Source organism: Phlebotomus papatasi, chromosome 2 (assembly GCF_024763615.1).
Source record: "Phlebotomus papatasi isolate M1 chromosome 2, Ppap_2.1, whole genome shotgun sequence".
Classification (NCBI taxonomy): Eukaryota; Metazoa; Arthropoda; class Insecta; order Diptera; family Psychodidae; genus Phlebotomus; species Phlebotomus papatasi.
In genome coordinates, this window is record NC_077223.1 from 95,874,162 (window position 1) to 95,891,506 (window position 17,345).

General features: G+C 33.8%; 2 protein-coding genes across 2 annotated transcripts in view; one reads left to right on the forward strand and one right to left on the reverse strand.

Moving 5' to 3' along the window:
* Positions 1-3,899: 3,899 nt before the first annotated feature.
* On the forward strand, positions 3,900-4,759 carry LOC129802568 (neuropeptide-like protein 31). The gene is made up of 2 exons (XM_055848496.1): positions 3,900-4,279; positions 4,355-4,759. The coding sequence occupies exons 1-2, from the start codon at positions 4,268-4,270 to the stop codon at positions 4,631-4,633; spliced, it is 291 nt and encodes a 96-aa protein (XP_055704471.1). The 5' UTR covers positions 3,900-4,267; the 3' UTR covers positions 4,634-4,759.
* Positions 4,760-8,442: 3,683 nt separating this feature from the next.
* The window catches only part of LOC129802538 (uncharacterized), a 133,463-nt gene continuing 124,560 nt past the window's right edge, over positions 8,443-17,345 (reverse strand). The window contains exons 7-12 of the mRNA XM_055848445.1: positions 16,854-16,998; positions 11,992-12,105; positions 11,730-11,929; positions 11,520-11,661; positions 10,510-10,744; positions 8,443-10,309 (exon numbers count right to left, since the gene is read on the reverse strand). Coding sequence (XP_055704420.1) covers positions 8,726-10,309; positions 10,510-10,744; positions 11,520-11,661; positions 11,730-11,929; positions 11,992-12,105; positions 16,854-16,998 — 2,420 coding nt within the window. The 3' untranslated portion in view covers positions 8,443-8,725. The remainder of the gene's footprint in view (positions 10,310-10,509; positions 10,745-11,519; positions 11,662-11,729; positions 11,930-11,991; positions 12,106-16,853; positions 16,999-17,345) is intronic.

Here is a 17,345-nt window from a genome sequence, read left to right on the forward strand (position 1 = left end):
CAACATCGAATTTTCGATTTAAGCATATTTAGTTTAAAGGCGGTGGGTAATGAGATTTTTTTCAAATCACAATTCAGAATTAAATTCTAACAATTATAAGCAAAGATAAAACACTCTTAACGATTAACTGGCGAAATTGATTTTAGAAGAATATCTCCGGTGATTGCCAGTGAAAAGGTTATTCACCTTAAGATGGAAACACTTTTGGTTTTACCCAAAGCTTTCGATCCTGATGTGGGACATTGAGTTGATTAGTTGACTACTTAATAAGATTCCCATCAAGATCGAAATCTTTGGGCAAAACCAAAAAAGTGTTTTTATCTTAGGGTGACTAACCTTTTAACTGGCAACCACCGGATATATCCCTCCAACGATTCCCAAACCATTTTAAGATTAATTTTTTGTCCACTTATAGTTTCAATTAGAGGGATATCGCAGGGGGTAAATTTTTTTGATCGAAAACTATCAGGCCAGATATAAGATATAACAAACTAAATTTGAGACCTATACAAGGGTAACTCATGAGAAACCTTAGTCAATTGTCCGAGAAAAGCTTTGCAAAACCTGAGAAACCCACTTTTTGCATCGTGAAACCCGAAAAACTCAAGAATCACATCACATAATCCGAGAAATCCAAGCCCTGATAAGTGTAAGCCCTGATGGGGCTCACCTAAATGGAATTACAAACTTATAGAGGGAAATTTGAGAACTGAATGTGCCATCCATTTTTCACTTCATGAGAGTGAACCGTCTACGGCGACTGATGCTCATTCACTGAAGACCAAGGACAGTTACTTAACAATAAGAGCCCCAAAGCAATCTTTCAGCACCCATAAGGATGGCAGGGGTTGGGCTTGTCAAGGGAATAAAGGATTAGGATTGGTGGGTTATGGCCGTTGACTGGGTTGACATGTGTCGAATAGGCCATATGCTCTGCATGTGTATATTAAAATATGTAGGGGGAAGTGGGGTACCTTTGAACTGGGGCAGCTGTGAAGTTGGACCTTTTTTCCTATTTTTAAGTGGAATGAGCCTAAATTATATCATTATTAGTTCCAGTTTCATTTACAAATGGGAGAAAATAGTTTAATTTCAAAGCTGCCGCAATTCGAAGGTGCCCCACTTCCCCCTACATCCAAAGTAATTACAATAAGAAACTCAAAAATGGTAGAATAATGCTTTCTTTGGAAAATCCCTATGTTCAAAATTATGGAAAAGCATGTGTTGCAACCTGAAACTATGAAACTATCCTGCTAGCGTATAAATCATATGACTCAAGAGCTCTAATTACTATTCAACAATAATTAATTTTATTAATAATATAATAAATACTAACACTAATTGAGGATGACCTGAGGTAAAGTCAATATATTTCATTTCTCAAAGTTGTTTGTACCTTGAAAACTTGCTAGGTATTACTCTTTGTGTCTTTGAAGATGGACATGAGGCGTGATTCTTCTCAAAAATCTGGATTTGCAAAAACCAACGATATGATAATTTTGAAAATCTTTTCAATAAATCGTCGAATGGAGTATTAAATTCTACGGATAATTGCAGAAGAATTTGGTATCCAAAAATCTTAATATTTTGATAATTGTAACGATTTTAACAAAAACTTTTTGCATATTAAAAATTATTTATTAATGGGCTGTCCTAAGAAAATGGGAAGGTGCAAATTTACAACAAAGTCCAATGTGATTTGTCGTGACTTTGAAATAAAATCACAGCATAATAAAGAATGGCAGAGAACAATAAATAATTCTTCTTTTACACTTTGACACTGTGAACTTTTGTGGATAATTGCTGATCAATTATCGAAGGACGGTCGCTGAGATTAAAAATATTGATATACAGACGATCGCCAAATGCTGCAAGAACAATTGCCGTTGCTGAATCTTATTCCTTTTAAACTAAATTACTGTGTGTATATGGTGAATTAATTTATGATGACCAATCTGCAATTATTTCTCACAGAAATGCACACAATTTGTTGCATAAATATCCCATAAACGCTGTTCCGGATCTCTCAAACTTTAAAATTGTTACACGGAATTTTTCTATGTAACAGGCTTACAGATGGTATGGTTTTGTTTTTCTGTTACTTACAGTAGACTCTCTCAAATTCGGGCTTATGGGACCAAAATGTCAGCCGAATTAGACAAGAATTCGGGCGACAAACTTTTTGAAATGCAACGATTGTTTATTCATGTGCATATAGATATTGAGTTTACACACTGATATATATCGTAAATTGCATGAAAATCCCTCAATAATGCAAAATCACATCAAAACTAAGACAAACCATGCCAAATTTGTGCATATTTGATTCATTTGATAATCATAATCAAACTTGAAAAATGTCAACAAACATTTTTCAAATGTAACTGCCGCCCGAATTAAAATGTATCCCGATCTTAAAAGATCCGAATTTGCGAGAGTCTACTGTATAATATCAATATAACCTCACAAAAATATCACATATTAGGGTAAAGTAATTTAAGTTGGACATAGTGTTACAATTTGGACAATTCGCCGGTATAATTTGGACATGGCTTTTTTCTTGATAAATACAGTACAAAATTTGTTTTTAAGCACAAGGAACCAAATTATAAAACTATAGCATTAAAAATATACAAATAAAAATGAATTACTAAATTTATTAAGAAAAAAAGCCCTGTCCAAATTGTACCATTGTCCAACTTGTACCACTTTACCCTAGACCAGAACAAAAGCATGGTGTTAACGAAACCGAAAATTCGGTACACAAACGATTTAAACCGATTTAACAAGCCAAAAAACGATTAGAAGTAACGATTGGGTTTCGTAGTGATCGTTTTGTTTAAAAATGGTTTATAATCAGTGCAAAGCCGGTTGGAACCGATTCAAGCTTCTTAGAGATTCCAAGACCTTTCTAATAACGCTAAAATTGCCCAAATTGGTTAAGAAATATGCTCTCTAACCACATTCTTTTTACATTTTTAATTTGAAAAACTGCTATTAGGAATTTGAGCTTATGGATGAAAGGGACGAAAGATCCTCGAGGACGAGATATTTCAAAAATTGAAGGGAATTTTTACATTTTGTTTTATCTGCGTCTAGTACAGAATTTTTGTTAAATTACTGGGGCAGGATTTCAGGCTAAGTATATAGTCATCTGGCTTCGAACACCTTATATTTTTCCCATATTCTTTTAATGAATTTGACCTAATGGTAAAACCAAAGCAAGTATTACGGCGTTATCACACTTGCACATTAAAATTTTAATGTGATTCACATTAATTGTCGCTTGTGAGCATCCAAATATGTTATTTGTGTCTTTGAGTCACTTAATGTTTGGGGTTTTTTCTATTTATTGATAAAGAAGTGGACTTGGCCTGCAAAAATAATTTTAAATTTACCTAAAGCATAAATATTTTTCACATTAAAAAATTAAAGAGAAAACCGCATTAATTTTTCGCATTAATGCTATAAATCAATTTATATCAAATTTTGCGGGTCAAGTCTACCTTTTTATCAACAAATAGATCAAATTTTGAATACAAAATGATTCAAACACACAAATTACACATTTGAACTATCACCAGCGACAATTAATGTGAATCATATTAAAATTTTAATGTGCAAGTGTGATAACATTATTAAGTAATATATTTCCTGAAGAAATTGGTCAGATTCATTGAAATAATTGAGATATGATGATGGAATAAACATATTATTATTATTTATTATTAATTGTGGGAAAACAATAAAATGTTCGAAGCCAGAGTATGTGCGAAACCTCAAAACCTTACTTTAGTCTTAGTTTATTTATAAATTATTTTTTTATCAGAGTATTTTTAATTGATTTATTAAAGTTCAAATGAAAATCCAGCACTTACGTATATTAATTCATAAAAATCAGTTGAAAATGTACTTAAAAACCCCTTGTTCTTGACCCTCTACTAGCAAAGCGAATTGCAAAATGCAATTTTGCATTTCCCCTGAAGAATTTTCCCCCAAAACATTACTTTGCTGAAGAAAAGGTCCCATTGGTGATTTTCTAAATACGACTGGATGATGTGGAAATGTGAGAAATCTGCAATAAATCATCTATAAGCAAAATGTTCTTGGTGGATAAACATCTCAAGATTTCTTGATTGAATCTTCACGACACGAGCGATATTTCACCAGGAGAAGGTACCTATAAAAGACGCTGATGCAGTGCCTAATGCTCTGAGTACACCTACTGCATCAACAAGCTCAACAGTGATCCATTTCAGTCCGCAAAATGAAGTCAATTGTGAGACATCTTTGCAAAAGTTTCTTTGTAAATAGTTCTAGTTCTTAAGTAAAATTGTGATAATTTTTGTTACAGTTCGTTCTGTGTGTTGTTCTTATGGCTTTTGGCGCCAATGGAGAAGAAATGAAGGATAAACGTGCACTTTTGGGCTTTGGCTATGGATACGGTGGATACGGATTAGCACCTTATGGAGGATATCCCGGTGCAGCAGGATATGTCCATGGATATCATGGTTACGGTTACAGAGGATTCGGCTATCCTTACGACGGTTACCATCATCCCTATGCTTACCATCCAGGAGCAGTAGCCTATCAGGGAGCCGCCTTTGGCTATGGTAGTCCTTTTCTGCACTGAAACTTCCACGCCAAGCACATGAGACCAGTTGACACAGCCAATTAATTGTAAAGATCCATCGAATTCTTAATCTTACAGCAAACCGCAAATAGAATACCGAAATACACAGTTCTTTTGTAAATAAAATGTGATTTCCTTTTTTTTTTATCTCGCCGTAAATCAGCATTAATTTTTAATGAATCAACCATTAAGTGTTAAAATAATTCTCTAAAACATTGTTCCAGAAAATTATAGGAAAGGAAATACCTTAAAATCCTGATCTTGGTCTGCTTCTCAAGTAATAAAACAGTTAAAGCAGAAGAAGACAACAATTTAAATTTAAGGTTTAAATTTTTAAAATATCTGGAAATTTATTTAGTGATATCGGAAATTAATTAATTGAAAAATAATAGATTAATCTGATAAATATTTCAGATAATAAAAGGATGTGTGCCTATTTGGATTAAATAGTTTGATTAAATGATTTGATCCAAAACAATTTGGTCACACATGTCTAAAAATTTTAAGTAAAGCTTGATGGGTTCACCTCTTCTTGTTTAATACTATCTTCCCCTCCTACGATCCCTATGTTCTGGCAAAACTTTGCCGTCTATGACCGCGGAATTACATTAAAATGAAAATATTCTTAATTTATGAAATAGGGGAAATTAGGACACTTTAGAATTAGAAATGAAATTGGGCCTTGCCTTTAGAATTAGTTTTTGGAATTATAAATATCATGGTAAGGTTCAATTTAATTTAAAAATATTGGAAAAAGCTCTATTTGAATGGTGTCCCAATTCAAAAGTGCCTCACTTACCCTCACTATGGAATTTCAAAAATGATATGATTTTCTTAAAAGCAACGATATTTTTTGACAATATTCCCGTAGAATAAACTACCTGTAATGTTTTAATATCTTTACATACGACCTATACGACACAGATCTTTTAAAAAGCGTTGTAAATCATTCTTGTTAATTATACCCTCAGTGTGGAATCATTGCCTATTCCACCAGTTCTAAGTTCTGATTATCTATATTTGGATTTAAAATTTTCCATACAATTAGGTTAAAAACATTTTCTGTTTAAAGAATTTGGTAGAGTTTAGGGGGTTTATCTTTTCCGATTTCCGAAATATTCAGCTTTAAAGTTTTGCATACAATTCGGGATTAATATTAAAAAAAAAACATTCATAATTTAAGGGGTTTATCTCAGTAAGGCCGGTTTCATACCCGAGGCTTAATGTCGGTTCTTCACTAAGATGGCTTTGTTAGTGACTGAAGGTAAGCCAGAAACCTTTTCAGACCTAAATTGAGACTTAGTGCTTAAATTCTAACAACACTAAATCTGGCGGGCTGTCAAATGGCATTTATTGAAAAAATAAAGAAACAAAATAATATCCATCTTAAGTGTGATGGAGAAATATCGTTTTGTGCTATTTTATCGTCTCAATTTCTCTTCCAAATATTTTAGAAAACTTCCTGAACACCGTAATTAGGGTAAGTGTGCCAAATTCCGGCCAGCTTGCAATTTCGGCCACCTTTTTTGTTCCTCGAATTTCCATGAACTTTTAGATTTTACGCACTCTAGAGATTATACAATGCAAAAGAATAACAAAAAATGTAGCTTCGACAAATGAGATGACGTGAAAAAGATATTGGAAGAATTTTCGAAAGGCAAGGAACTATGAGAATGAAGGTGGCCGAAATAGGGTACCAAAGCCATGTCTATATTTTTATTCATTTTAAAATGTATCAAGAATTATTTTAGAGTAAATAAAGACGGTAAACTCTTTACAAGGTTCAAAGCAACACTCTTTCAGAAGAAAGAATATAAAAAAAATCAATTTGTATTTAAAATATTACATTTCAAACTTGAAACTTTGACGTTTGCATGCAACTATGCCGAAATTTGGCACACTTACCCTAATTCATTTTGGATGATAGCGATGAATGGTTTTTTTTGTTTCACTATGTAACTACAAGGGTGCGTCATTATCCATAAACCCTGAATGAATCATTTCAACAAGGACTTAGCTAAATTTCCGAATTTGTGGACTTGGTACAGCCTGATCTTTTTAAACTATAATTTAAGCCCTGAGTCTTAGCCATAAGTCTCTAGTCTGTAGCCCGTATTAGTTTAGGAGACTGTAAAATTTTGCATACAATTTGGGGTTAAAGACTTTTTGTTGAAAAAAATTAAGTTTAAGGGGTCTATCTTACAAGTTTAATATCTTATACGTCTAAAGAAGTTTTGCGTACAATAAAAGTTTAAATTTTTTTTGGTTAAAAAAATATGAAAAGTTTTGCTTAGTTAGACTTAGAGGGTCTATCTCTTAGGGAAAAATCACCATTAAAGTTTTTCATACAATTTTGGGCTATATCTCTTAGAGTTTAGGAAATATACATGTTTAAATTTTTGCATGTATTAGTTTGAAATTAGAAAACGTTTCTTGGATAAACAAAATTATACAAATTTTAGGGAATCTATATCTAAAAGTTTTGCATGTAATTTAGACCTATTTTTTTTCAAAAAGGAATTATGTAGAATACAGGGGATTTATTTTTTATAGTTTAGGATATACTCCTGTTTAAAATTCTGCATTCTTAGGGCTAAACTTTTTTTCGGCAAAATGTAGGGGAAAGTGCTCTCCATTCGAACGTTCATGACTTCGAATAATGTGAATTTTCTTTTATTTTTTTCTTAGAGACTTACACATTTCTATTAAATATTAGTTAGCTTATCATCAATTATTGATAATTACGTGATTTGTAACTCTCTTAGAGAAAATAAAAGTAATTCACATTATTCGAAGGCATGAACGTTCGAAAGAAGAGTACTTTCCTCTATAGATTAGGGGGTCTATCTCTTATAATAAATTATTTCCAAATAATTTTAGTATAAAAGTTTAGGGAATCTATCTCGAGTTGAGCGAGTTTAAAGTTTTACATATAATTTATAATAATAATAATATAATTTATGCATACATTTTTTGCGTGTTTAAATGCATGTAAATTTGGGCTTCACTTGTTTTATTGGCTAAAAAAAAATATGTAAAACTTAGTGAATCTATTTATTATAGTTTGAATCTTACTCGCATTTAAAATTTTGCACATAATTAAAGATTACACTTTTTTATTCGCTACAATAAATAGACAAATTTTAGAGGGGTATATTTCTTATAGTTAAGGATATAATCGCATTTAAGTTTCTTATGCAATTTAGAAGATACTTTTTTTGACTAAGTAAAGTAAGTTATGTAAGGTTTAAGGGGTCTATTTCTTCTAATTTTAATGTTTCACTTTATGCGTTTAAAGTTCTGCAAACAATATAGGTGTCTAAATAAAGATATCTAATTTTAGAGATAATGGGTCTTCTAATTTTGCATTCGAGATTTGTCGAATCTAGTATGTTTTTGAGGTTTACGAGTTATGTTTAATAGGATTATAAATTTTAACCTAACAAAACCTGTAAATCTGTGAACTAACCTATTTATCAATATAGGAAGAAGAGGGCCTATTTTGGTTAGATTTTCTCATCCGAACTCAAATCAAATTCGAATGTCATCTGTGTAATTTGAATGTAGAATTTGAGGTTATGTAAAGAAATATATTCATGTTGTGTTTGAATGAGCACTATTTTTATTGCTTCCTTAATAGTATCATGTAAAATTAAAAGGAGATACGTCACCACAAAAATTTGCGAGATAATATCTCAAATTACTTACTTAATTGCTTTATTTTTTTTGTACATCTCTGAGCGATAGAAAAAATCGTTCGACCTTGTTGTCACAATTCGTAGTGAAAAGTGAGAAAAAAAACAAATGTCTCAGTATAAATGTAGAGAAGCTTGTATTTAATAAGTTTATTAGTAATTAGTGCTACTTAATTGCAAATTAACCTCCATGGTTTATATTTTTATACATTTCATAATAATATTTAAAAAGGAGTTATATAAATTTCATAAGTATTGAGGAATATTCTACGAGGTTATGGGATTAGTTGGTCTCTCCTCGTCTGCGAGAGTACAGTTAGAATACGCATTAGAATTTTTTGTATATATTTATATATAGATGTAGCATTTGGCACTTGGTCGTGGGATCGTGGATAGCTCAGATCATGCCGTAGTCTGTGCAGAGGGAAGGTAGGTGGCTAGATTTGCTCTTGTCCTGTGTATTGGCCATATTGAGCTCCACGAGTGTGTCGATGCTGTTGATACTGACGCCCTGGAGGATCTTCTGAGCGGCCAACGATGTGAAGTTGAAGCTCAGATCTGTGAGACTGGGAAAATTGTACAAGTCTCCGGACGTGGTCCCTGCGGTTTCCTTCGATAGGCTCAATCGCCGATCTAGGGGCTCTTTGTCGATATTGCTCTTGTCTAGGACTTTCTTGCACTCGGTATTCTTGGCAACGAGGTTAGGTTCACTTCCCACTGCCACGATATTCTTCTGCAGAATGTGCGCCAGGGAGTCGGTATTAATGGCAGGGCTCGAAGTTAGACCTTTCCGGTCAATCTGGAGATTCTTGAGATCGCAGTGGGAATTTAGTTTGTCTACGATTCTCAGGTTTCCCATTGATCCTGCCACTTCGTCACTAAACCTGAAGACGTTTTTATTGTTTACGGGAGACGTAGGGTCAGACTCATTGCTCTTCAGAACGTTCTTGTACACAATGTTACTGCCGTTTTGAGTACCGAGGTTTCCCATTTTGCGGCTGTTATTCATTGTTGCGTCATTATTGACGTTCTTGGTGAACTTTGTGCTCTCAGCATCTAGGATCTCATTGATGAGCGGTGTAACACTGGAATTTGGTGAATTCTCGCTGATCAGTGACAGGGAATCCCCAGTTTCGGAGTCATCGAACTGAGTCTCCAGAGGTGGAGGGATCTTCGTGAGGTGCCTCTGGATGAGTTCTCCATTGGCATTCTTCACAGTCTCATTGTTTATGATGAACACATTGGGGTTGTCGCAGAGTTTACCGTTTTCCAGTGTGATCACACTGCGAACAGGTGAATTCTGCACGAAGATCTTGGTGCTGGGTGGTGTTGCGACATTCCCCGATGTGGTAACTTGAAGAGTGATGGAGTTGTTGGACGTAGAGCTGGTAACGCGGCTCACAGGTACCTCTTCACCCTTCGTTGAACTTCCCGTTGATGTTGTTTGACGCAGGTGGGGTTTCACTTTCTGATGGCTGGGTGAGGATCTTGGAGAAATGCTCACCTTGGGAGGTCGTGTTGAAGTTGTCGAAGCTTGTGAGTCTAGGCTGGAGTGTCCACTTGTTCGACTTAGGGTCATTTTCCCGCTGTCGATGCTCGAGGGTCCGGAGAGGAGGGACGTTTTCCCACTTTCGATACTTGATGGTCCGCTGTGGAGGTGTCTGAAGTGTCGAGGATCGCTGTCGATCCTCTGTTTCGTCTTTGCCCGTTGATTCTGTTCATCGAGGACGCTTTTGGACGCTAGGGACTTTGCCGTAGGCTTGACTGACGACGGGATTGAATGTGTGGATCTAGGGAGGCTGCCACTGCAATAGGCCGGTGATCGCCGTCTGATCGGTGAGCAGTCCCGTGACCAGATGAGGAAGGTGGACTCACTGGACATGTGTCGCCTATGGCGTCGAGGCAGGGTGGATGATCGCTGACTCAGCTCCGATCCGTCGTAAAATGTCGAATTGGACAGAGTGTGCGTCATCGGGACATCCTGGGTGATCAGAAATAAAAAGATCAAGATCATGAAGTATGCTATTGATCTTCTGAGGAAATTGATTTATGTGATTTCCTCTGAGGCTTTGGAATTCCTCCAGAAGATCCAAATTCTCATTTTCTCTCTATGAAGATCATTTTGATCGAGATGCGATCATATAGCAATAAAATCACGTTCCAAGAGTGAAGAACACTTACGTGATCAGTGGTTTGCGTGCCAACACTGTGAAGGTGAACGGCGCGCGAGTTAAACCACTCCAGAGGCGGAAATTGTGCTGAGAAAGTCTCGATCTGACGCTGCTTCGATCGACCACTGCGCCGGAAGAGTCGTGACAGCAGAGAGCCCTTCTTCGGCGACGAGGAGTCTGTGCTTTGGTTCTCCGAGCTGCTGCTATCGGCTGTCACAGTCAGGGCGTACGTCTTCGTGAGGCTTCTGCCAGGCGTGAGCATGTGCCAAACAAATGAAGAAGATACCAAATGTTAAAAACCCTTTCACTTTTTATCGATCGTGGTATTTTGATATTTTTTTCCCCGTCGAAAGATCATCCAACAGCGAATACGCCAATCACACATGATTTTCATGGGAATATGTAGCTCTTTTGAGCTACAGAAGGAAGTGATCATCGCAGAAGAGATCACTCGTGATGTCTAGCCGAGGAAGATCACTTCGATAGCCAAAATCGATCACCCATGTTTTTTTTTCCCAATAAGGCTTGCAATATCACTTTCATTTTCACAAAAGTTGTTTTTTGGAAGATTAGGGATTTTTGGACAAGAAGATCACAAAATTAAGAAGATCTATGATCAGAGTGAAAGTTTTTTTTCCCAAAAAAAAAAAAATTCTTTGTACAAATTATAAATTTAAATTTGAAAAAAGTATCAAATAGCTTACGAAATTCCCCCAGAGATCGCTTGATATTTGATTTGCAATCTCTGCATTATATGAAAAATTATTATTAATTGCCACTGAAGTTCCCATCAACCTGCACGTTCAAAGGAACAATTTTGTGAAGATCTCGTGAGTGTATTTTTTTTTGGTAACTTGAGGAAGATTTATGAGTCACAAATTGAGAAATTAGAGTCACTCGGGTGAATGATATCGAAATGAAAAATCAACTTTTGGGAGAGAGAAAGATATTGTCGTAATGATTTTATAATTTGCAGCCCGTTTTAAGTGTAGTGTGGAAGAAAGATAAGTGATCGTATACCTTGTTGAGGAACATCTCTGAAGTCGTTTGGAGGAGCCAAAAAGTCTCATACTGTGGCGCCTCTCGAGACTTCTTGGTGCTGGAAATGAGGCACTTCGACGCTTGGAACTTCTTGCATACATAATCTTGTCATTGGGATTCCCTGAAATAAAACGAAAAGATAGCGATCAGTTTGATGGCTTTGGCCTAGGATGGTTTTTCAGAGCTTACCACCGCAGATAACATCCGCCAAATTAGTCTGAATGCATTGGTGAGTCAAGTCGCCATCCCTCTCTGTAGATATCTCTCCATAGAGATTGTGAAGGGCCTCGGAATTGGTTAGAAGAATGGTCCGTGCTTCTTGAGGTTCATCTTCGTAAGTTTCGTCCAAAGATCGATGATCCCGTGGTCGAGATCGACTTCTTCGACGTCTGCAATGAACAAATAAATTACTTTCTAATCCTCAAAATACTTAAAGATCACCGATCCTTACTCTGGCGTTACGATAAAGTATCCCTTTGCTGTTTGGTAGATTTTTCTCTCCTGCATCAACTGAACAAGAGTGTCGTAGATCACTTCAATGGAAGGTGTTTGCATATGAGGAAACCTGAAACAAGTTGAAGGACAGAAAATTAGCACGTTTTTCCACGAAAAAAAAAACATCACCATTGAGGTCAATAGCTTAATTCTCATAAATTAAACAGCAAACCAACAAATACTAAAGTCAAACATTAACTTCGCAATTTATTGATCATCATGCTGCATAAGACATTAAAAGTATTGGCCATTACTTAATAAGTATATCTATTTACTCGAGGGATTGCTCGAAAGTAAATCTTTTTAAGTGTATTTTACAAAATATTGCAAATTAGCACCCGAAAGTCTTTTTTTTCGTAACTTTTTACACACGTGGTAAAATTTTATTTCCTCTCTGTTAGTTAATTAAATGAGTGTTATTTTTCTCTCATTTCTTTGCAAAACATAACACCTGGCTGTTAGCAAGTTTTATTGCTATTTTGTGCCTCTGATTTGGATCAGTGTGATTTATGATATTAGTTCAGTGTTTTATATTTTGAACAATACAAGCTAAAATATTACTCTTTCAGAAAAGCATTAGATAATTTTACTAAATTAAAAGATTCTTTGGAAAATTTTTGTTTATCTCTGTTTTTTTATTTGAAAATTGTTTATTTCTTCCTGTCTTAAAAACGCCAGTATGGTAAAATTTGAAAGTCCAGACAAACAAATTGAGAGTTTGGGTAACTCTCTTAAAACTGATAAAAATTATTTAAATTATTTTCAAAGTTATACATAATTACAGAATTACCAAATTATTACTGTATTGTTCAAATGAGTTTGTCCGGAATTATAATCAAAACGAATTTTGCATTAATTTGTCAAATTTCTCCATTTCGTTTAAGAAAAAAATACCTTCCTTATTGAAAATCAACAATAAAGAATTTAGCATTAATTTAGCGAATTCTATTTAAAAATCAAGAATATTGTTCTATTATTTAAATGAAACACAATGATCTATTTGCATTAAATAAATAAATAAACTTTCGTCAATTTACGAGTTTTTCATGAATAATAAATTATATACAAGCCACAATAAAATAATGAGTCACATAAAATCTTTTTATCTTATTGCTTTTTCGGATCAGTCAGAGCTTTCAATGCTTTGAAAGCATTCAATTTGAAGCTACTCGGGATCAGGGCAGAGCATTCTCATACATTTTCCGTACAAAAGTATGGTATAATTTTTCTTAAGTGATTTTTTAGTTTTAGTATAAAACTAAATGCAATAATTTTAAAACTTTTACCAAATGAAAGAGTATCTCATGTTATGTTATTGGCTCAAAATTTATAATGATTACACGAGGATAACAGTTCCTAAAATCTATATAAAAAAGACGTAAAATTCGCAGTTTTTTTAAATTCTTCTGATAAATTTTCTATTTGTAACACCAGTAACATTTTAAATTCAATAAAAATATATTCTCTGTACATGTGCCTACCATTTCGTGGTATATTTATTTTTGTGGGATCTAAGACTTAAAAATTAGAAAGAATTTAAGAAAAATATACCATTTCTGAATTAAAATGCTCCATCTGTTAGTTAATCATCCTAGATCGGGATACAATAAAATATTTTAATAAAGATTTAATAATTAGATTGTTCTAATATTTAAAATGAACACTTATTTATGCTTCTTTTTCTTTTTTAATCAAGCACTAATTATATTTAATATTAAATCTAAAATATAAAATGAAATAAAGCGCGAGAACGTGAAAAGTTGCTGTACGAATTTCACTTCCCGTTTTTAATTTAAGTTATTAGTTTATTCTTAAATTAAAAATATTTTACTACACAATTGGTCCATTTATCCAGTGAAATTCACTTTTTCGAGAAATAATAAAATAAATAAAATTTGTCAGTTAGAATTAGAAAACGTCGCTTCGATCAGAAATTGTCGTAACTTACTCATTACCTAAATCAGCAATAAAAATGCTTAAAGAATATTAAATTAACTTTATTTTTCCTTTACCAATAAATGATGGCTTTCATTGGTACTAAACATCTGAGATTAAATTTTTTTTTTGCGACAGTGAGGGCACTCAATTGGTCACGTGCTAGAGTACTCGCTCTGTAAAGCAGGTCCGTGAATAAAATTTACTTTATGTCACCATTAATTTTACTACTCGAACTCAAAGAGGGAGCAGTTATCATCCACTCATTTTCAACTTGTGATTGTGACACGTTAGAAGCCAAACGATAAGAGATATCGATTTTCGATTTTTTTTGAATGACCTCCCCCCCCCTCCCATAAATGAATATTATCGAGGACATATATTGTGTTAAAGGTGTTAGCATCGCATCTTGTGAGATTTACTGCACTCTATTCCACGAGGTATGGGAGTGGCAACTCCATCCTTGCATAAGAAATATGCATGATGTACAATATCGGCCAAAAGTTTGTTGTCAAATCTATGTTCGAGAAACCAAATGGAAGTAGAAAAATAACTTTTTAAAATTTTTCTTTTTGCAAAAAGGTTGCCTGTAATCCAAAGACATTTACTTAAGTATTTAAAAAATCATTCATTTTATTTTATATCAAAAATAATTTCATTAAAAAAGTTGATTTTTGATCGATAAAAAGTTTCTTGATACATTTGGAAAAGTAACTCAAAATGGACAAATACGTGCAGAAAAATTATTTTATTCCTTTATTTTTTTTAATGGGAAATAAATGGCAGGTTTGCACATTTCAGAAGTTGCACTAATCAGTTATAATGTATATAAATATTTGTTCGTACAAAAACGAACAAACGACAAACTTTTACGAACATTTTTCTATGTGTTTACGAATATTTACGAACAAATGTTTGTGAAAGAACCAAGAATGCTCGTTAAGTGATCATATTACGAACAATGGTTGTAAAAAATACAAACTTTTACGAACTTGCTTGTGGGTTGATATAGGGAAAGTGCCCATGCTTGATACCATTGGAAGCTTCGTAATGACTAAATTTTTCCTATGTTTTTAAACAAACGTGACTCCGCAATACATTTTAAAAATTGGCCTTTTTCCCATAGTTTTTAAAATATGGTTTCGATGAGTCACATATTTATTGTGAATCATAGAAAATTTAGTCATTACGAAGCTTCCAATGGTATCAAGCATGGGCACTTTCCCCTACGAGCATTTTGAAAGTTTCCAATAAGAATTCACTGATATTTAACCCATTCAGTCAATGTACCAGAAATACTTGAGATATAAAGTTCATATTTTGGGATTAGTTTCCTACAGATTAATAGATGAATTTTTTGAAAAGAAAAAAATTTATTTATTATGGGGGCGCGGGAAGCCCCAGTCAAACACACGTCTTAACGGTCGCTGAGTTTAAATTCTATGCCTTAAATCATTACAAACTCTATTGATTTAGATAGAGTAACTATTCAATAAAACAAATTGGCAACTCAGGAAAATTCAAAAAGAATTCAAATCAGGAAAGAGGATGAAGGCCAATTTTAACAAATTCGACAGGATGTCGAATTTTCCGTCCGCCATTTTGAGCAAAAATTTTGCATGACCTTCCGCGAAGCAAAAAAAAAAACAATAACAAAATGTATTTTCATCTCTGTCGGACCATTTTTCCCAAGTAATTGAATAACTAACGTTACTAAAAATCAATTCCCGACAGTAATTCGGGTAAAAATTGCCCAGAAATAAATAATCAAAAATCACTCAATTTGCGTATGATGTATAATACCATGGTAAGGAATGGGCTAAGAACAGTTTTACAAAACATTTTTATCTTTGTGATCTAACGCAATACGTCCTTATAATTATCTAAATGGAGAAAATAATGATTTTTTTAAATAATCTTATTTTGGAGCAACAAAAAGGAGATAATCAGGCGGTTCGAAGAACACTGCCGACGACTGGTGTCCTTTCTTTAGTTTTAGTTTTTATTCCGATACTTGTACTATTATTTGTTATTCTCTTTGCATTTATTGCATTTGAATTAATGTACCTTATTAAAAGTATTTCTTTCTGATATTTGAATTTTTTCTGATCTTTTCACACTCCCAAAACGAATTTTAGCGCCAATTTTGAGAAAGTTTGCTTTGGGGTGTTGTGATCAATATCACGTCGGGTGGTGGACGCAATTAGAAACATATTTTCTGTGTGTTTTTTAACTGCATATTCAAATTTAATATACACAAAAAGAAATATTTTGCAAAACTGTTCGTAAATGTTTGTGAATTCCTACTGGGGATTTACGAAATACTCGTAAACCGTATTACTCACAAAAAAGTTTGTAAAAGTTTGAACTTAATTACAAATATTTTTTTCGTCCGACAATACTTTACAAATGACAAAAATGTACGTAAATTTTTTTTGTGTATTTACTAACATTTGCGAACAAATTTACTAAAAAAAATCACAACATGATATGAATCGTGAATCTGTACACTGAGAAAAAAAGAGGGTGCGATTAACTTTTTTTCCTCATAACTTTAACACTTTTTAGGTGTAAATATATATCAATATTTTTTAATGTTTATTTTACACCTTTTTAAGGGTAAAATTAACATGAAAAAGGGTAACTTTAACCCCCAATACACTTAAAAAGGGTAATATTTACACCGATTTTAGATCAATACTTCAGGGTAAAATAAACATTTCCGGAATGTTATTTTAACCTTTTCGGATTTCTCTCACTCAGTGTAGGTATTTGAAGTAATTTTTCGTTATTGCTGTTCTGAATTTACCACAAGAATAAGTTATTCACCCCTTGGTTCATAAGTTCTGTAATTAAACTAAGTTCTAAAGTTAATTAACTCACCTAATTGTTAGCTTTATCTTCACATTCTCAATTGTGGCTGATTGTCCTTGGGATGTGAGATCCATGATGACGTCGCAGAGGGCTTCCGGTAGGGGTGTAAACTGCCCCTTGACGATTGGCGTAAGAATGCAGTCATCAATGTCGCCTGCAGAAGTAGAAGAGAAAGTTTTAGGGACAAAAATCAATACTGTGAAACGGGATTATAGTGATATCCTATTCAAAAATTCTGAACACATTCTGGGGGAGGGCTAAAATGTGGCAAGACAGAAATCTCAGAAGGTAAAATCTGCAAAAGACATCTTCGTGGAAAGTCATCGAACCATGGCAAAATATTCCATTTAAACTACCACCGTCTTGGTACTAAATTGTAGCATTTGAAAAACTCTCCTCTTTTTCAATCTCTCCTCCTCTTAAAAACCCATTGCGAAATTCAGTGAATTCCGTGAGAATGCTACACAGTCTCGTTGACCATACTTTGTGGTCCAATTTTTG